At 37.8% G+C, this 21737-nt stretch overlaps 1 protein-coding gene across 21 annotated transcripts in view; it reads right to left on the reverse strand.

The window, feature by feature from the left end:
• The window catches only part of ASPH (aspartate beta-hydroxylase), a 214078-nt gene that overhangs the window by 30180 nt on the left and 162161 nt on the right, over positions 1 to 21737 (reverse strand). For all 21 annotated transcript variants that reach the window (XM_055116588.2, XM_034966138.3, XM_034966135.3 and 18 more), the window contains one exon: positions 17310 to 17447. In XM_055116588.2, the coding sequence (XP_054972563.2) occupies positions 17310 to 17447 (138 nt within the window). The remainder of the gene's footprint in view (positions 1 to 17309; positions 17448 to 21737) is intronic.

Genomic DNA, 21737 nt, shown 5'->3' on the forward strand with positions numbered 1-21737 from the left:
AATTGCAGTCTCTTCTCCAACTCTTCCCCAATCCTCAGTATAACTCCCGGCTAATTATTTAAAATATTTCTTCTGTTGTTAACCTGCTTATATCTAAATAGCATGTTATATTGCTATTCTTGATTTATTAATTTGAGGCATTATCACTCATCTATTATAGAAGGTTAACAATTAAACAATTTAATGTCTTCCTTCTCCATCCTTGTAATACAGTTAATTGCACAAATCTTTCATATCAGTGCAAATTCACATTCAGGTTTTATAATATTATGACAATCAGGTATCATTCATACTTGAGTTGTAATGATTACACTTCATGTCACATGCAGCATTTTTTTTCTGTCCCCTTTTCATTGGCTTTATTTTGTAATGCACTTCATACTATTTCTTCACTAACTCTGAAAGAGTGCTATTAAATCCCTTGATGCTTTTATTCTACCTTTTGCCAAAAACATTATAAATTGATTACTTTCTTGCTTTTTCTCTTTTTCTGAAGATAACCCTCCCACAGCCATTTGCCTTGCTCTGATCTGGATCAGTTACTGTCTGAATTTGCTAGACGATGATGGCCATGGAACTCCCCTTGGCCTCTGCCTGGTACTGGGCTCCGTAATTACTGGATTCTAGTTGTTCCTGAGGAAGGACACACCACAGGTAAAATTGAATTCTGAAATGGTCTCAAGCTCTTATACCTGATTGAAGGTTTGAGTATGTATGGTTAGATATTTAGGTTGTAAATTTATTTAGTTAGTAAATAATTTTGTTTTATAATTTTTTTCTTGTTATCTAGTGTGATACTATTTTTATTTTAAAAATATATAGTTGACAGAGATTGAATATATTCAAAGTGAACAAGGCAAAGGGCAACATATATCAATGAGTTGATATACATCTTATAACTGAAAGTTTGTACTCTTCAACCAACATGTCCCCATTTCTCCCACTCCCCACTCCCAGGCAACCACTGCTCTATTCTCTGCTTCTATGAGTTTGACTTTTTTGGATGCCACATATAAGTGATATCATACAGTGTTTGTCTTTCTATATCTGGCTTACTTCACTTAGCATAATGTCCTCCAGATTCATTCATGTTGTTGCACATGGCAGGATATCCTTCTTTTTAAAGGCTGAATAATATCCCATTGTGTTTATATACTGAAGTTTTTCTTCATTTGCCTGTTGATAGACATTCAGGTTGTTTCCATATCTTGACTATAGTAAATAATGCTGTAATAAACACGGGGGTGCAGATACCTCTTTGAGTTACTGACTTCGTTTCCATTAGATATATAATTAGAGTAGGACTGTTGAATTGTATAATAATTCTATTTTTAATTTTTTGAGGAACCTCCACATGGTTTTCCATTATGGCACCAATTTACATTTCCACCAACAGTGTACATGTGTTCCCTTTTCTTTGCATCCTCATCAACACTTGTTACCTCATTTTTTTCATAATAGCCATCCTAACAGGTATGAGGTGATATCTCACTGTCCTTTTGATTCGCATTTCTCTGATGAATAGTGATGTTGAGCACGTTTTCATATACCTGTTGGCCATTTGTAGGTCTTTGAAAAAATGTCTACTTAGGCCCTTTGCCAGTTTTTAAATTGGGTTATTCAGTTTTTTTGCCATTGAGTTGCATTAGTTCCTTATATATTTTGGTTATTAACCCCTTATCAGATATATGGTTTGCAAATACTTTCTCCTGTTCCATAGATTGCTTTTCATTTTATTGTTTCTTTTGCTGTGCAGAAACTTTTTAGTTTGCTGTAGTCCCACTTGTTCATTTTTGCTTTTGTTGTCTGTGCTTTCCACGTCATATCCACAAAATTATTGCCAAGAGGAATGTCTTTTTATAATTTTGAAAGGATTAGTCCATTACATTATAACTTTTAGTGTTGCTGTTGGAAACCTGATGACTTTTAGATTCTCCCTCTTCCTATCCTTCCTTCTCTAGAAGCTTTGTAAGAGTCAGGATAGTATAGTGTTTAGGGGTACAAAATTTGGAGCCAGACTGCATGTTTGGAGATCTGACTCTGCCACTTATTTGCTGTGTGATTTGGGGCAAATTACTTATCTCTGTGCCTTAGTTTATAAAGCTTCTCTCAAGAGGCCCTTTGAGAATTAAATGTGTGAAAAGTGCTTGCACTATATGCAAGTATAGCTATGATGATGATGAGGATTTTAAGACTTTCTCTTTCTTTCCTGTTTCTTGAAATTTCATGGCAATATGCCTTAATGTAAAGGCAGGGTACTCAGTGGCACCCTTCAACCTGAAAACTCACATTTTTTCTATTCTGAACTATCTTCTAATATTATTCATTTCTTCATTTCTTCTTCTTCTTTTTTTTTTTTGCCTATTCTCCCTGGAACTCTTTTTATCTGAATGTCAGCTATGTTAAATTGAGCCTCTAATCATCCTATGTTTTCTATCTTCCATCTTTGCCTTTTTGTTTTTCCTTCTGGGAGATTTCCTTAACTTAGCTTCTAATACTGCTTTAAATTATTATTTCTGCAAATCACACTTTTTAATTTCTGAGAGCCCTTTCTGGGTCTTCAATTGTTCCTTTTTACAGTATCCCATACTTGTTTTACAGATACACATCTTCTCTTATTGCTCTGAGTATATTAGAGGTATTATTTTGTTTTTCTTTTGTTCCCTACATTTTCTCGATTTCCCACAAGCTACATCATTCTTTTTGTTTTGTTCATCTTTCATGTTAAAAATCTCCTTAATGTTTCATGATCCTTGGCTGTCAGTCCTATAAAATTGAGACTACAATTGGACATCTTGTGAAAGGGCAGAGCCTGTGTCTGACAGGCCTCCATGTTGGGTGCATTGTCAAGCCAGTTTGTTTGTTTTTAAATTGGGGACCCTAAAATGTCAGCGTAGATAAGTCTATTCTCTGAGGCCATGCAGTTTCTTGAATTGCTGTAGTACCAGGTGCCTTGAATTTCTTCTTTGGAAGCTTCTCTGTAATTACTACAGTTTCTGCTGTCTTAGATCTGCCAAATCATCTACTTCTGTTTTCCACTTTCAAAATTACATGCTGACACTGTTCATCTGCTATTGTCTCCCTTTAAAAAATAGCATTTGTGCCATTTTATTCTTGTATTGTCATTTAAGTGAGGTTTCAGGTGGGGGGTGCTATTAAATGCATGTGCTCAGTTTGTTTAATCCTTCTTGACTCTTTATTTTATTTTTTTGAGACAGAGTTTTGCTCCTGTTGCCCAGGCTAGAGTACAATGGCACGATCTCGGCTCACCACAACCTCTGCCTCCCGGGATCAAGCAATTCTCCTGCCTCAGCCTCCTGTGTAGCTGGGATTACAGGCATGCACCACCATGCCCAGCTAATTTTGTATTTTTAATAGAGATGGGGTTTCTCCATGTTGGTCAGGCTGGTCTTGAATGCCCTACCTCAGGTGATCCGCCCGCCTTGGCCTCCCAAAGTGCTGGGATTACAGGCGTGAGCCACCATGCCCAGCCCAGTCATATTTTCTATATATCTCTAATAATTGAATTTTCTTTTTTTACTTTTACCTCCTTTTCTCCTAGACTAGTCAAATCTTGTAATATGTAATCCAACCATCTAGTGATGCTTAGAAAGAAAATCCTATTAGCCAGCAAAACCCCTTATTAGTCTTTCAAATTCATTTTTAAGAGATCATCAAACTCAAAGTAATGATATTCCACATGCTAGAGATATGCAGTAGAAAGTAAAAAAAAAAAGTATCAGCATATTTTACATTTTGAATCAAACTCTGCTAATCCATATATTGATTTCTTGTTGACCTGATTTCTTTTTGCCTCTTGGCCTATACACTTTCCTTGCATCACTTAGTTAGTATATCCTTAATCCCATGACACACTCAGATGATGATACAAGTGATACTTGAGGTTTGACCTAAACCATTTTAATTTTGTTCTAATCAATCATAATTGGTCTGAGCTTTAAATATTTTCTTGTCTGTGGGAAAATAGGACCATTCCGAGAAATGTTTTTGCTGAGGCAGTTAGTACACATTTCAGTAACGGGATTTACGAAGGAAAGTCACTAATGGTAATTCGCAAGGGCAGCCATAACAAAGTATCACTGGGTGGTTTAAACCACAGAAATTTCTGTTCTCACAGTTCTGGAGGCTAGAAGTTCAAGATCAAGGTCAGCAAGTTTGGTTTCTTTCGAGGGCTCTCTCCTGGGCTTACAGAGGGCCAACTTCTCACTGTCTGCATGTGGAATTTCCTTGGCGGACATGCATCCTGGGTGTCTCTCTTTGTTTCCAAAGTTCCTCTTCTTATAAGGACACCAATCAAATTGGACTACGGTCCACCCTAATGGCCTCTTTTTAACTTCACTATCTCTTTAAAGACCCAAACACAGTCTCTTAATACAGTCACATTCTGAGGTTGTGGGGAGTAGAATTTCAGAGTAGGAATTGTGGGAAGCAACAGTTCAGCCCATAACACTTATATAGCTTCAAGTTTGAAAAAGCTCTAGCTACAAAAGCAAACAGCAGATGGAAGGGGATCAAGAATATATTCACATCAACATAGGAAAAGGTAAATTCGCAGGAGCAAAATAAAACACAGTTTTGAAGAAATGCAGGAAGAGCTGTTTTTAACATGTGAACAAAACAACTCTTAGGGTTCAGTGTAACATAAGCAAGATTAGGTTAGTAACTGTTTGTGACTAGCTGTTAAGAAAAAGAGGCATTGAGAAAACAGACATTGGAAATTGAGAAAAGTCCCAGAGTTTTATACATTCCTTGAAAGTTTCTGACTCTAAATTGAGAAAAGGGATGCTGTGAAAGGCTATTCTTGGCAAAGTCTGTGTATTAAATTGGAGTTAGAATGAATTGATAACAATGGTGCATTAGTATACTGTGTACTACATTTTATCTAATTGGTTAAGAATATGCTTGTCATTAGTTATTATTTGAGGAATTATGTATCTTATTTTTAAGAGATAAAATCAGCTTGCTTAAATTTTAGTCAAAACATGCCTATACTCTAAACACGATAAGACGAGTAGCAGTGTAATCTGCCTTAGAAACAACATCCCAGGATGGCGGGGATCCCCCTGGGTGCTGAGATGAGGTTATTACATCAAACACCATGGGACTGTAATGCTATTGCAGCAAATTCTCTTTGCAATACTTCTAACAACACCGCTAAGGAAATTACTAGCATTAAAGTGTAATCTCTCTCACTGGTCCTAATACATTTTGATTAGATCTCCTTGTTTTTCAAACTGTGAATATACAGATAAAAGAAAACAGGTGACTTTTTTTTTTTTTTTTTTGAGACAAGAGTCTCACTCTGTCGCCCAGGCTGGAGTGTAGTGGCATGCTCTTGGCTCGCTGCAACCTCTGCCTCGCAGGTTCAAGCGATTCTCCTGCCTCAGCCTCCCAAGTAGCTGGGATTACAGGTGTGTGCCACCATGCCTGGCTAATTTTTTGTATTTTTAGTAGAGATGGGGTTAGCCAGGATGGTCTCGATCTCCTGACCTCATGATCTGCCCACCTCGGCCTCCCAAAGTGCTGTGATTACAGGTGTGAGCCACCGTACCCAGCCAACAGGTAACATTTCTTATTGTGGAAATAAAAGCCAATGAAGTGAGAAATGCAAAGCCTATTTATTCTAAGCTTGCTACAGCAAGGGAGTCAGCCACTGTCACTTGTGTTTTGGCAGACACTCTAAAGGCAGGCAGAGGAGTAGGAAAGCTTTATAATAGGAAGAGAAGGCTTCAGGCATGCTCTGAGTGGGGGCTGTTGGCCTAAGGAAGCTAGAAGTGGCTAACTAGAAGCAGGACATCCTATGTGATAGGAGGAGGGTGCACATTTGGCTCTCTCTGGTTGGTCTTACGTTGCAACTGTGGACAAAATTCAGGGAAGCCTTTAGTTATTAATCAAATCCTGGCTATTTGGGGCTATTCTGATTGTTACAGAATTGATTGTGTAGCTCCCTGGATTGTTACTAGATACAGAAGTCTGGCTTCCTGCAAGTCTGACTTATAGCATGCTGGTTTCCTGGGCTGTTTATCGTAGATAAGGGATTGGTTTCCTGGGCAGGTTACTGCAGGTTGTAGGTCAAAATTCTATTTTTACATATAGTCTGGCTACTGACTGTGAATTCAGCCTCTCATCATCCTTGCTGAAGGAAAAGGATAACATGAGGCACCTAGCTAGCACTGGGGTGACAGGAGAGTCTTGGAGAAATGACTTTTGCTCGTTCTAGTGAGTGAGAGAAAAAGGATTGCTTCACCTGAGAGGAAGGAGAAAAGATAATCCAGGTTGCCAGGACAAACAACCAGCCTGAGGGCTTCAAGGACTCAGATGGCAGAGGAGAACCATATTCCTCATATATTGGCTCAGACAGGCAGGGAAGCCAGTCCGCCCTATCAGTCAGAGAAGGTAAAGGGAAGATGGGGAGCTGACTTCATGTCCCACCTACCAGCTGGAAACAGTGCACTAAGGGACATCCTGAGTGATGCTAGAGTAGCAGCCCCACAGTCGCTAATCTCAGGCAGCTGAAACTTTATGTGTACATAAGCAACAAATTGCTTGACAAAGAGATAAACAAATTGCCTATAATGTGTATGTGCATATGCACATTTTTTCTAAGAGATAGGGTCTTGATCTGTTACCCAGGCTGGAGTGCAGTGGCACAATCATAACTCACTCCAGCTTCCAACCTCTGGGCTCAAGCGATCTTCCTGCCTCAGCATCCCAAATAGTTGGGACTACAGGTGCACACCACCATGCCTGGCTAATTTATTATTATTATTATTATTTTGTAGCAACAGGTCTTGCTATGTTGCTCAGGCTGGTTCTTACTTCTGGCCTCAAGTGATCCTGCCTCAGCCTCCCAAAGGGCATATGCATATTTAAGACATCTATCTGTGTAGCATATTGAGACAAATCATGACCTACTGAATTAAACATTTTAGAACCCCAAATGGAGTACCAACCTAGAGGTATAGTTTGCAATTATTCTGAAATATCAAACGCTGTGCTGTGAGTTCCCAAAGAGGGTCAGAGAGAAAGCCAATTTGTAGGTCTTTTTTTTTCTCCCACATTGACAAATAATAAAAACTCACTGATTTTGCTTTCAGAAAAAAAAAGCCGCTTTGTATGAAATAACTCAAAGAATATAAAACACTGTGTTCCTTTGCTCTGCTGCCATAATTGGCATCATAGGCCACCCTATAGCCTCAGCCGTGTGGACTCTTATTAAGGGCTCACATCTAAATAGCACACAGGAACATCCATGATGGAAGGCTTCATTTTGTTTTGTGTTTTAAGCCTTACCAAAACGTCACGGGAGAAGAGGAGCTGAGGTAATTATTTTGAATTTAGAGATAAAAAAACAAAAAAACAACAAAAAAACAGGCTCAGATGGGTAAAAGGACTTGCCCAAAGTGTCAGAGCTGACAGCAAAACAAATCTGTTTCTAATTATGGAGCCCTTTTAAAAAGTTCACCTTTAAATCATGTAATTATCAAACTCCACACTCCAATTGTTGTTTTGTTGACATCTTCAGTGAAAGTGTCATCGAAACCCAAACAGTTTAAACTTTGATTTAGAAAGATAAGACTAAGCTATTATGTTAATCTTAAGAAATTGCTTTCAGTACTTCTTGATACTATATTTACTTTTACATAAAAGTAAATTATATAAATTATTAATCCTCTTAATTTACAGCTTAATTCCACTATAAATCTGACATTTTTGCTTCTTTCTCAAATTATTTCATTTCAAAAGCAGTCCAGTGAAAACATTCAAATATTTAATTACAAAGAAAGAAATGCTGAACCACTAGTTTAGTGCTGTGTAAGTCTTATTTTTGTCTAGGCGAAGTCATTCATACACAATGGATTTCTTAATTAATAAAAGCCACAGTGTGAAGGAAAGTGACAGAGTGCTATTCTAATCAATCATTCCAATGCACTATGTCACATCACTGGCAAAATATTACTGGGCACTCTTCCAACTGTAATAAAACTACAATATGAAGAAAGGCAAACATATATGATGCTATTTTGGATCACAAAACTTAGTTGTGATGCTGTTTGGATGTGTTTATATCCAAGCAGCTGCGCTGAAAAACTGGGAAAAGAATGCAGGAGTTTTCCTTTTTCTCAGTGATGAATGCAGAGTTAGACAGCAGGGGAAACAAATACAAAAAATATATTTTAGGCCAGGTGTGGTGGCTCATGCCTGTAATTCCAGCACTTTAGGAGGCCAAGGTAGACGGATCACCTGAGGTCAGGATTTTGAGACCAGCTTGGCTAACATGGTGAAACCCGTCTCTACTAAAAATACAAAAATTAGCCAGGCGTGGTGGCAGGCGCCTGTAATCCCAGCCACTTGGCAGGTAGAGGCATGAGAATCGCTTGAACCCGGAGGGTGGAGGTTGTAGTGAACCAAGATCATGCCACTGCACCCCAGACTGGGTGACAGAGTGAGACTCCATCTCAAAATATATATATATTTAAAATTATAGTTTTTGTTATCAGTGGTAGTTTTCTGTATGGGTCTGCAGCGACCTCAATTCTTTCCTCCCCAGAAGGAAGAATTCGACTGAGGGGCATAAAGCAGGAGAGACTGAGGCAAATTTTAGAGCAGGAGTGAAAGTTTGTTAAAAAGCTTTAGAGCAGTAAAGAAAGGAAGGAAGGAAAGCACACCTGGATGAGGTCCAAGCAGGCTGAGAGATCAAATGCCCTGCTTGACCTTTTGGCTTGGGGTTATACTTCCAGGATCTTGCGTTACTTCTCCCCACTCCTGAGACCTTACTGGGAAGCTGCTGATCAGTTTCAGGTGTTTTCTATCTATTAGGAGACTGCCTTTCCCTGGTGCCGGCTGTGACCAATTATTACTTTAGAGAAAAGTTAACAACCGCCTGACCATCATGTGATGGTCACCTAACACTTCTGGGTGGGTGTGTGTGTGTGTGTGTGTCCGTCCCTCTCCTGCGCTGCTTATGCCTGACGAGCTACCTACTCTAACAGTTTTGAGTTGCTATTGGTTGTTTATTTTCAATGTTACTACAGTGTTTTCTATGAATGTGTGTTTACATCTAAATTAGTGTGGATCAAATAGTTAATCCCGAAAAGGGAAGAGCAAAACTCTTAAGCTTTAATGGCTTTTCTCTAACTATTGGAGATCTTTTCTATTTTTACCCTAGCAAAGATTTTAATCCATTTTTGTTTCAATTTCTATGTTAAATAAGCCCAAGGCACTTGGTGCTTTGATAGTTGTGATTTGGGCAACAAGCTACTCAATTTTAAGGAAAATAAGATGAAAAGAGAAAACTCTACTGGAATATTTTTCACTAATGTTTTCCTTGAGTTGAATAGCCTCTCCACACTCCTAGTGCTAGAGCTGCCAAATTATATTTACACAATGAGGGGTGATATTGTTTGGATGTATGTCCCCATCCAAATCTCATAATCTCATGTTAATTGTAATCCTCAGTGTTAGAGGTGGGGCCTGGTGGGAGGAGATTGGACCATGGGGGCGATTTCTCATGAACGGTTCAGCACCATCGCTCTTGGTACTGTCCTCGTGATAGTGAATGAGTTCTTGGAGATCTGGTCGTTTACATGTGCGTAACACCTCACCTGCCCCAGCTCTCTTGCTCCTGCTCCTGCTGCCATGTAAGCCTCCTGTGATTGAAAGCTTCCTGTGGCCTCCCTAGAAGCAGATGCCACCATGCTTCCTATACAGCCTGCAGAACTGTGAGCCAATTAAACCTTTTTTCTTTATAAACTACCCAGTCTCAGGTATTTCATTATAGCAATGCAAGAATGGACTAATACCAGTCTCAGGTATTTCTTTATAGCGATGCAAGAATGGACTATTTCAGTTTAATGCTAACATAATTTCAAGGGCATACAGAAATTCAGCCAAAGGGGAAAACACATATGATGCATTTTACTGAACACTGTCCCCTGCCTTCAGGAAAACTGCACTCTATCTCTCACTGTAATGTAGAGCAAGAAGTAAGTTGAATGAAAATGTGCTATCAGGCCAGGCGCAGTGGTTCATGCCTGTAATCCTAGCACTTTAGGAGGCGGAGGTGGGTGGATCGCTTGAGCTCAGGAGTTCTAAACCAGCCTGGGCATCATGGTGAAACGCCATCTTTATAATTTTAAAAATAAGAATTGAAAAAAAAATTAAGAAAGGGAAATGAGAGGCCAGGCGCGGTGGCTCACACCTGTAATCCCAGCAATTTGGAAGGCCGAGGTGGGCGGATCACGAGGTCAGGAGATCGAGACCATCCTGGTTAACAAGGTGAAACCCCGTCTCTACTAAAAAATACAAAAACTTAGAGTTAAGGCAATATAATGGTTTTGTATTTTAAAAGATGGAATTTATTTATTCAACATGACTTTTATAAGAGTAAAGATATAATTCATCTTAAAAAAAAATTAGCCGGGCATGGTGGTGGGCACCTGTAGTCCCAGCTACTTGGGAGGCTAAGGCAGGAGAATAGCGTGAACCCGCGAGACGGAGCTTGCAGTGAGCTGAGATTGCACCACTGCACTCTAGCGTGGGCAACAGAGTGAGACTCTGTCTAAAAAAAAAGGGAAATGCCCTATTCATGGTAGTTAACAGTCACTCAAGGGCCAGAATCTGGGTAATTATTCTAAAAGTATTTTGGCCAAATGTTGCAGCTACCAAATCTAGCGGGTTTCCACTTTAAGATGTCAATACTTGGGTGATGTTCCATGACTCATAATATTCAATTCTGTAATTTGAAAATTACAATAGAAGAATATCTTGATGTTCCAGGGTCTGTCAACTAAACAGTCAATGAACTCTGGGTTTCTGCACACAGCAGCTCTCTTAATGTCACAGTCATTATTGTCAAGTGGTCATCCTGACATTACTTTTTTTTTAAGTCATAAATTAACATTCCTGCAAATATAGTTCTCAAAGTACAATCACACAGCATGGAGTTGTAACCATGAGATGCCACACACACTGAGATTCCATGCACTGAGAACTCTATGATTCACACTCTGATCTTGCTTTTCTTCTTAAATAAAGCAGAGTTTAAGACAGGCAGGGCTGAAAGAAAAAAGCCCAAGGACATAAGAATTTTAATAAATACTTGATATCAAAAAGGAAAAGGAGACAAGATATATAAGCAGAAGTCAGTAACTTTGACAGCAGTAGTGGGGTACTGGCAAGCAAACAGATTTTGAGGACAAGGAGAGCTTTGAGTTGATGGTTCCTAATTTCATTCCTTTGTGGTCAGTAAACATGCTTTGTATGATTTCAGTGCTTTTAAATTTGTTGGGGCTTGTTTTATGGCCTAGTGTATAGTCTTTCCTGGTTAATGTTTCATGTGGACCTGAATTGGATCACTTTTTAAAAATCTATTTTGTTAATCTGTACTTTTTGATTGCAGTATTTCATGTCCTTACATTTAATGTAATTGCTGATAAAGTCTGCCATCTTGTTATGCATTTTTAATGTCCTTTTTGTTGCTGTTGTTGTTCCTCTGTTCCTCCATTACTGCCTTCCTTTACAACAGATAGATATTTACTAGTGTGCCATTTAATTACCTTGTTGTTAATTTTACCCTACTTTTTTGAGTTATTTTCTTAGTGGTTGCCCTGGGCACTAGAATTAATACCTTTAATTAAAACAAGCAATTTCAATTTATTGCTAACATAATTTCAAGGGCATACAGAAATTTTGCTCCAACATAAATCTTTTCCCCTTCCTCCTTTGCACTATTATCATACAAATTACATCTTTCTATGCTATAAGTCCACAAACAATACATATTACATTTATTGCTTTATGCATTGGTTTTGGAATAAGATAGAAGAAAAAAATAATAAAAACACATATATTATCCCTTTTATGTTTACCCACTATCTTTAGTGATGCTCTTTTTTTTTCTTCATGTGGATTTGTATTACCATCTGGTATCTTTTTATGTCAATCTAAAAAGAACTGCCTTTAATATCTATTGTAGAGCAAGAAATATTGGCTAGCATTAACTTCTCTCAGTTTTTATATATCTGGAAATGTCTTAATTTTGCTAGATGTAGAATTCTTGGTTGGCAGTCTTTTCCTTTCAGTATTTGAATGTCATTCATTGCCTTCTCTCCTCTATGGTTTCTGATGACAAGTTGGCTGTTCATCTTAAAAGGAAGGTTCCTTTTGTGCAATAAGTCCTCTTTCTCTGTGTGCTTTCAAGAATCTCATTTTATTTGATTGTCAATTTGAGATTAGAATTTGAAAAAATAAAATGAAAGTGAAAATAAAATTTAAATTTGGCAATTTGACTGTGATGTGTCTAGGTATGTTTCTGAGTTTATCCTCCTTATAATTCATTGAGCTTCTCAGATATGTAGATTAATGCTTTTTATCTAATCTGGAGGATTTCTGGCCATTATTTTTTCAAACAGTCCTTCTGCCACCTCTCTTTCTTCTCCTGAGGATTCCATTATGCATATGCTGGTACACTTGATCGTGCTCCATAGGTTGTTTTCTTCATTCTCTTTTTCTTCTGTTCCTCAGCATGGATAATCTTAAAGAACCTATTTCCAAATTTGTTGATTATTTCTTTTACCAGCTTAAATCTGGTGTTGAGCCCCTCTAGTGAGTTTTTTAACTTAAGATATTGTACTTTATGACTCCAGATTATCCGTTTAGTTCTTTTTTATAATTTCTGTCTCTTCATTGGAATTCTCTATTTGGGGAGACGTCATTGTAATAATTTCTTTTAAGTCTTTAGACATAGTTTTCTTTAGTTATTAAAACATACTGACGATAGCTGACTTGAAGCCTTTGTTTAGTAAGTTCAGCATCAGGGCCCCTCACAGGCAGTTTCTATTGACTGCATGCTTTTCTGTGCATGTATATACTTTCCTATTTCTTTGTGTGTCATATAATTTTTGTTGAAACTGGACAGTTTTTAGATAATATAATGTGGCAATTCTGGAAATCAGTTCGGTCCCTCTCATAAAATTTGTTGTTGTTCATTTTTGTTATCATTGTCGCTATTTGTTTGTTTACTGACTTTCTGGATTAATTTTGTGAAATCTCTATTGCCTGTAGCCTTACCTGTAGTTGCTCTGGGCACTTGTAATGTTAAAAAAAAATACCTGCCAATAATTGTTTTGACTAATAGCCTGGGAATAGAGCTTTTCTTGCAAGTGAGGACAAATAACAACAATGTCCCGAGAATGCAGCTTTCCAGGTAGAAAGAGAGAGGTTTAAAATGGTGACAATGCTCTGGGTATGGAAATTTGTGAGGTACTAAAAATGTGATGTGGCCACACTAGTGCCTGGAAAGCTATGGTTTTCACTGCTCCAGTGTTTTGAGATTGCCAGTTTTCAAGGCTACCCTGGAACTCGGGAAGAATGGTTGGGAGCAGTTAAAATTACCACCCCACAAACCCTGCTATTCTTATTCAGGTTCAGCAGTTTTTCCTTCAATAAATATTCCTCTAATTGTTGTATGTCTTTGCTAATGTACAGAGTTCTAAAGAAGTTGATTTTAACAAATTTTCTCAGTGCTTTTGTGGAGGGGTAGATTTATGAAGACATTCCCTCTGCCATTCTGATGTTCTGCCTCATTACACAATGTTTTATAAGCAATTAAATGCTTGAGGTTTCATCAGGAACTGAGAACATTCTAAATATCCTTCTCTCTTAAGCAGTAACAATTTCAAGAAAATGAATACCTTTGTCCCTTGCTCCTAAAATAGCAGGTAGAGATAATTTTTTTTCTCTCTAGGCCTTCCTCTCCTGGTGCAGTGCAGTAAGGTAGAATTTTCCTCACATTCAGGAAAAACCAAGGATATCAACTGTTGCAACTTCTTATATGTAAGAAATGCTCAGTAGTAACATTTTTAAATCCCTGGGGCTTCTAACATATTTATGAAAAAACTAGAGAAAAGAAAGTTTATAGAAGCTCATACAATGAACCTAAGTTTTGAGAACCCATCATGTATTAGAGACATGGTCCCTGTCATCTTAGAAGACACAATCTCAGAGAACTAAGAGACTTTAGAATATAGTGTGCTATTTAAAAAGAAAGTATAAAGGGCTTTTGGCTTTATGCAAAGGACTGATATTCCTAGAAGAAGTGACAATTTCTCTAACATCTAAAGGATAAAAAGGAATTGGCTGTGAAGGATATATGAGAGAAGGAAAACAGAAAGAGGTAAAGAAAGAGTCCTCCAGGAAAGAGGGCTACCATATGGGAAGGTCTGTTAGAAGAATTTTGGCTGGAATGAGGATGGTAAAGGGCAGTGGTAAGAGATAAAGGCAGACTAAAGCTGAATCACTGACTGCTGTGGTCTGAATGTTTGTGTCCCCCAAATTCATATGTTGAAATCTAACCACTAATGTGATGATGTTAGGAAGTGGGGCCTTTGGGAGGTGATTTAGGTGAGTAAGATTATTGTCCTTATAAAAAAAGCCTCAGAGAGCTGCCTTCTCTTTTCCATCATGTGAAGACACAACAAGAAAGCACCATCTACAAACCAGGAAGCAGGCCTTCACCAGACACTGAATCTGCTAACACCTTAGTCTTGGACTTCCTCAAAGTAAATTTCTATTGTTTATAAGCCACCGAGTTTATGGCATTTTGTTACAGCAGCTTAAATGGACTACTAAGACACTGACCAAAACTGGAAAGCTGGAAAAGGATATTAACCAAGGGGTTACGTGGTGAGTTAATGTTCACACCGAATGTTAATGTTTTAATAGAGCTGAACATAGAATAGAAAGAGTGAGAAGTCCATTTGGGGAACATAGCTTTGGTAGAATTTTCACAGCAGTTAAACCACAGTGGAGAAGATTTCTTAGAAAATGAGTGGCAAGAAAAAGAGAAAAGAAAGCAAAGAACAATGTTTGGGTCCATGTCAGCCCATAGTAGACTGCCTTCACACAATCAATCATGCTTCTGTCTTCTTAACAAAAGCCTGACTTTGAGCGTCCACCTTCCTCCAGATAAACCATGTATTTGATTTAGAGGAAACTAATCCTTTTCTGGCTGTAGGGGTTGATCTGTTGGTTTGAGAATAATCTCATATCCCCCTGCCAGTAATTCATCTAGAGTGGAAATCTGACTTAAATTGGCTCAATAAGACTGAAAGGAAAGATTACTGGTCCTTAGATGATAGAGAGGTACACCCTCTCTCCTCCTGGAAGCTGGCTGCCTCAGACTGTTGCCAGCCATCTGGTGTTTCAGACTCCCTTGTAACTGTGAGTGCCCATGAGACATGGTTCCCACCAATAGAAGAGGGTCTGCCAGGAGGTTTCCAGAAGGCCATTTACGGCTGGGGTGGTAGCTCAGCAATGTCACTCTCTCCCCCTCTCTTCCAGTGGCTGCTGGCAGCCATCCCGCAGTCAGCCAGCATAAGGACAAAGCTGACCAAGGAGGAAGTGCAGAGCCAAGAACATCTTCCCTTGATTATACTGCCCCGAAGTCTGCCCTACTGCTAGGCTTCCAGCTATGTCAATCAATAACATTTCTTGTTGTTTAAGCCAGGTTTGAATTGCATTTCCGTGTTTTGAATCTGAAAGGATCCCAAAAGGTACAGTAGAGAAATGAACTCACAAAGAGACCATGAATAAAAGATAGTAAAGCAGAATCAGAAGAGTTCGATGGGATCCAATCTGAGGGAGGGTGAAATTTGACAAAAACAAAACAAAACAAAACAAAACAAAACAAAACAAAAAAACCCGACAGTGCTAAATGTAGCCGACCTATCAAGGAAGATGTTGTTCTTGTGCTATTTCTAATCTGGATATGGAACTTTAAAAAATCATCTGTATTAATTGTCACCATGCCATGGTTCCCTGAGCTATAAAATATTCAAAGGCTAACCAATGGCAGCCTATTTTACAATTGGATTATGAAGATTATAAAGTATGCTTTTATAATGACATACAGAATAAACACAGTCAAGTAAGACATAATCTAAGTACATGAAAACCTCTTTTCCCCAAGTAGACCAAATTAATCAGTGAAGTCTTGTAAGTCTTATAGATACAGTTTATTTTAGATGTTACTTAAAAGAAAAATTATGAAAAATTTCAACATATACCTAAAGGAAGAAAGAACAGTATGACAAACCTCCACATATCCATCAGCCAGATTCTAACATTATCAATATTTTGTCACTCTTGCTCTTCATCCCTGCTTCTTGCACATGTAAAATCAATTGTTTGAACATCAGAATATATTTTCTTATATAAACCATGTACAAATAGCAATTAGAGTCTGAGGTCAAAACCCTGAAGCCATCTAACCTGTAAGATACATGAAGTTTTTACATTTTGAGTAGAAAACAACATGATTGAAACTATGAGTTGATTAACTGTGAGTCTCATTTTATGACTGTCTAAGAAGAGGGGGCTTACCAAAGCAAAAGTAAACTTCTGACCAGTCCCTACCAAAGTCACCAAGTAGAGAGCATTAAAGTTCAGGTTTAACCTACTAATATAAAACATTCCAATTATTTTTAGAGCTATTTAGAATCACTTAGTTTCTCCAAATGCTACAACATTTTCTGCCACAGCATTTTCTAACAATATTTATAACCGCGTTTTCTCTCCATAGTTGCAGGGCCAGTGGTTCTCATAGTGTGTTCCAAGGACATCTGAGAGTTCTCTAGACCCTTTTAGGGGCTCTGCAAGATCAAAACTACTTTCTTAATAATACAAAGATATTATGTGCTCTTTTCATTCTTTTCTGGGCACACAGTAGAGTTTTCCAGAAGCTACATGAGGTAGGACATCACAGCTCTAACAGGTACATGTGTGAAGCACATGTGAGGATTCTCCTGTTGTCTATTAATCCAGACTCTAAAAAGATTTGTAAAAATACAAAACAATTCCAATCTTCTCACTACATTTTCTGTTTTGAAAATATAATTTTTTAAAAAAGTTATTTATACTGACATGTTATGAGGTTATTTTTAAATAATTCATAAATATATATACAATTTTCTTTCACTTTTAATGTCCAATGATTATATTGGTAGATGTAAACCACATTCTTGGGGTAGTCAATAATTTTTAAGAGTATAAGAGGGTCCTGAGGCCAAAAAGGTTAAGAACTCCTAAGTTCTGCATGCATTCCCTTCATCATCTAAATGAAACTTTTGGTTAATGAGATGACAACTCTTTTTCCATTATATTTTGCAAATGTCACTAGAAATAAAATCTATCTCTTCCCTGACATTCCTTTTTATGATAAACATTTTCTGATTTTGAGTAGGAAATAGACAAAGATCTGGTGAGGATGATGTCTAAGTTATACTTACCTTTACTAACTCTGTGTAGCCCGTTTCTTTTGGGGTCCACCAAGGCTGTGCTTTCAGTCCATTCACATTGTAGAGTGAGCGTTGCCAGACAGATGCAAAGTGTCCTCTCTTGTGCCCAAGCTCATACCACTTATATGCCTGAAGGAACAGAAAGAATGTGCTCCAAACTGTTCCTTCAACAGAGCATTTTTATTAATTTTAAAATTGAAAACATTAAAAATAAGGTATTACTTTGACACATTTAAATAAAGAGCTTGCTGCTAGGTACCCAAATCTGTTGAAATCTGGTGAAAATATTGTTATTTCACTGGGTTTCTGATTATGACCTATTTGTATAATGAACATGTACATTTTCTTTTCCCCCTTAGGCTGCAGTCTCTCTGGATAGTGGATTCATGCCCTACACATTTTGGTCTCCCTCAAGTGTCCAGCAGGGAGTTGAGCACTTATTTTTTGAATGCATAAATAAGACACCAAAGGGCCTTTTCTATTTTATATTTCCATTAGAAAAAGATTATGATTTTAATAATTTCTTCAAAGATATTTGCATTTACTGAATCAGAATGCTAAAATAAAAAGCAGCTTCTTTTCACATGTACTTTCCATGTCCACATTTAAGAAGGTTACCCCAAGGCGTCAGAGTGCAAACCCTCCATTAAATTAAGTAGACAGAAGGGAAAAATTATTCTGAGTGGGCAATAAATACAATGATAGCCCATTTTAGATTTTTAAAGAAGGAATTTTTGTTCATAATATATATTTTTTTCTGCCATAAGGGATAACATGTGTGGCTTTAGGCTAGCTGCAACACGATACTACTTGCCTCCAAGACTAGCCTTTTCAGGGACAGCTGGCTACGGAGTATGACGCTCTTTATGGCTCCTTTAAATGATGCCCTCACCATATGCTCTCCAAGGAGCCCTGCCCACTTCCTGCACCATGCATGTTCCATTGTCTTTTGAATGGAAGGCTTTCTAATGGTGCACTTAATATTATCCCCTCCACTACTGCAAACCTGATCTAATGATTACTTTTACAGAGATAATTCAAATGTATTTTTGATAAATAAAAATAAGCATTTCATAGTAACTTGAATATCTTCTTTGTAAATCACCAGATACACTTTAGATGTAAAAAATGTTAACTTTTCAAATTTTCCCTCATTAGGAGACTGAAGGGGGATAGCAATACCACCTCATATTTTCAGTAACACTTTACATTGACTACTTTCTTTGAATGTGTTATCTCATTTGATTTTTCCAATAACCCCAAATATCTCCATTTTACAAATGTTGAAACTAAGGTTTATAAAGGCTAAATCTTCTGAACTAGCATTTGGGGCTCCTGGCAACTTATTCTACTCTCCTCCTATTTATATAATTTAGCAAACACTATGAAAAATGATTTTCTTATTTAGTTATCTTTTTTATTAATATCTGAAACTAAGAATGCATATACAAATCATTCTTAAATATTTTCCTTACAATACATGTAAGTTGTAGCCAGAATTCCTTTAAAAACTAGAAAGTTAAAATGGCTAATTGTTATCTAATTTTTTTAAAAAATAGCATATATCTTTGAAATTAATTTGACTATTGTGGTTATTTTTGTCCAACTAAAATTTAGGATTTTACTTCCTATGCTTTTCAGGGCAAAAGTGAACAATAATACTAAGGACAACAGATTGTTTTTTCAAAAATCTGACAGTCCATTTTTGAGTCATCACAATTCATTTTAAGGATAAAGTGTATTGCTAGAATAGTGAGAAAAGAAGTTATTGTAGAAAAATAAAAACAGCAAACATTACAGCTGTAGTTCAAGAGTTGGAAGCCTTAGATTTTAGTTCCGGCCTTTAATTAGCCCTCAACATGCTAGATGTCTGGGCAAGTTACAACAGCATGTTTAAACTATCTATAAGGTCTTTTCTGACACTCAAAGTAAGTAATCCTGCATCAAGTAGGACTCAATTTTTCACTCTCCCGTCATATAAATTTTAGGAGAAACAAAATTGTGAAAGTGATATATCAGAAATTTTTAAAAATCACCTTTAATAATATGTGACACAGGGGACTCAATGAATTCAGCTAGATTGCTTTTTAAAAAAACATCTAAACTACTTTACAATAAAAAATTGCTATAAAATCAAAGATCAAGTTAGAATCCCCTGAAAATTTCTCTACTATTTCCTGTCTAATCAGCAATTTTCCTGTCTAATCAGCAATTAGGAATATTAAAATAGACAGTAGGAGGCCCTGGGACACAGGGGCAGTAAGAGCCCCTGGGCCACATTTAAGAAGTTAAATGTATTTTATATCAATGTTGTCTCTACTTTCTTCCAATCGTTGCTATGTATGGTTTTTATGCACATGTACATACACACACACACACACACACACACACACACACACACATAAGAGAAAGAGAGAGAGAGAGACAGAGACAGAAAGTATGTCAGATGACTGGATCCCAGAAAAACCCAGGCCACATCTGTGGAATGGGCTGTCATAAGTGGCCCCAGCTGGGGTATGTTTTGCCTGGAGCCCGCTGTCCAGTGAGGCCTGAGAGACACACTTCTGGTGAGAAGAGCTGGCTGCAACTTGCCTAAGGATTGTAAATGCTATCGCGTGCAAACAGAACGTTATGTTATTTTGCATGGTAGGCTTTTTGAGCATAGGGTGGCTTGAAATAAACTGAGACCAAGTAAGAAACAACATCCAGGTTCTTACAGCTATCATTGAGGACGCAGTTGACAAAGACAGGAGTTAGCACTGACTGAGCAAGAGGGAGGGTGAGGGGGATGCCAAAAACATGAGAAAGCCAGATCTCCACAGCTGGCCCTGACTAGACTGGAGTAAGGAGGAGAGGGAGGAGCTCAAGCTCACTCAAATCTTGATCCTGGGAAGATGGGAATATCATTGAATGAGAGAAGGAACCTAGGAGGAAAAACGGTTTAGAGAAAGACAAGTAAGTTGTCTCTGTGCCATCGTGTGGGACACTGAGCTGGCAGTAGACATGAGAATGGGGACTTGGAGAAGGAGACTAAATCTAGCTAGAACGTGGATTTGGAAGTTATGGGAATACCGAGAACTGCTATCTGAATTGCTGCAGACCCTCATGGTTTGTCCCCCGTCTTCCTGCCCATACTAAACGGACCACTTAGAAAAATTTTCCTCACAACACATTTTCTTGTCAGTCTCTGCAGCACAGAGGCTGTGGCTTTGCTTTTTGCAGATCCATCCTCTTTCAGAGTTGGAGCAGTGCTCTAGGCATAAAAACGTGACAGGTGTTTACTTCCTGATATGCAAACTCAGAGCACGACAGCCAAGTCAGACTCAACACCTAATATTGGGAATATACTAACATGGAGTTTCTACAGGTTTGTTTCTGTTCTCCTGTAAGAACGAATCCTTCTGAACTTTTTAAATTCAAGAACTGTGCTGTTCTTTGCATATTCATGATAATTAAGTTGGTAGAACAGTCCCATATGTTCAAATCCCAAGCCCTTAACAAGTGTATAGTAATGAACTTTTTGCCCTTGAAGTAATGGCTGTTTTCATCTAAGATGTGAGATAAATCATAGGCTTCTTTCATCTGTCTTTGCCCTGGACTCTGAAATGTTCAAAGATAAATTAATTAGTGATGATTACATTTACAGTAGTCAGACATGAACATTTATCCAGTGTTAGATGTTGTAGCAAAATCTTTCTTATCCCTCTCATTCAAAGGAGTTCTGAGTGATTACATCTAAAAGAAAAATGCGATGCAAAAAGGATTACTAATCAGCAATTTCTTCTCCCATCTTTCTCTTTAATTCTAATATCTCATTCCATTTCAGTTGACTGGTAGGTTAGAGGGGGAAAGGTACAGATAAACAGACATGTATAAATCAAAAAGTGTCAATTATCTGAACTTCTAGTACCTCCAGATTGGTTCATGTTCCTAGCAGACAATTACGTTATCACAAACCCCTTCACTTCTCTGAACCCTCAATTCCCCAGATGATTCCATGTTCTTATTAATTTTAGAAACCTGAAGCTGTATTATCCTTAGATGTCACTTTATTACATACATGGAATGCAATGGTTACAAAGATTCAGTGTCTCACTTTACCCTTTTATCCACTGACTCTAAGGAGAGCCCAGCTCTCACCCCCGCAATGAAGCAGGACAGGAAAGGAGGGCTTTGCCATCCAGCAGGGCTGCATAAATCGTAAATCATGGTAGACTGTGACAGAGTTTTGAAATTTATAGTATGCGATGTCATGATTAATGAGACAATGTTATGGTTATAGAAGCAGACACTGTACTCCGAAAAAGATAACCATTACAAAGGAAACATGGAACTTGTTTAGCTACTACATTTTTTGTGTCAATCCCTATCATTACTATCACCACAATGTTCGCCTTAAACTTGGTATTAAATATTTCA

This window comes from Pan paniscus, chromosome 7 (genome assembly GCF_029289425.2).
Source record: "Pan paniscus chromosome 7, NHGRI_mPanPan1-v2.0_pri, whole genome shotgun sequence".
NCBI classification, from domain to species: Eukaryota; Metazoa; Chordata; class Mammalia; order Primates; family Hominidae; genus Pan; species Pan paniscus.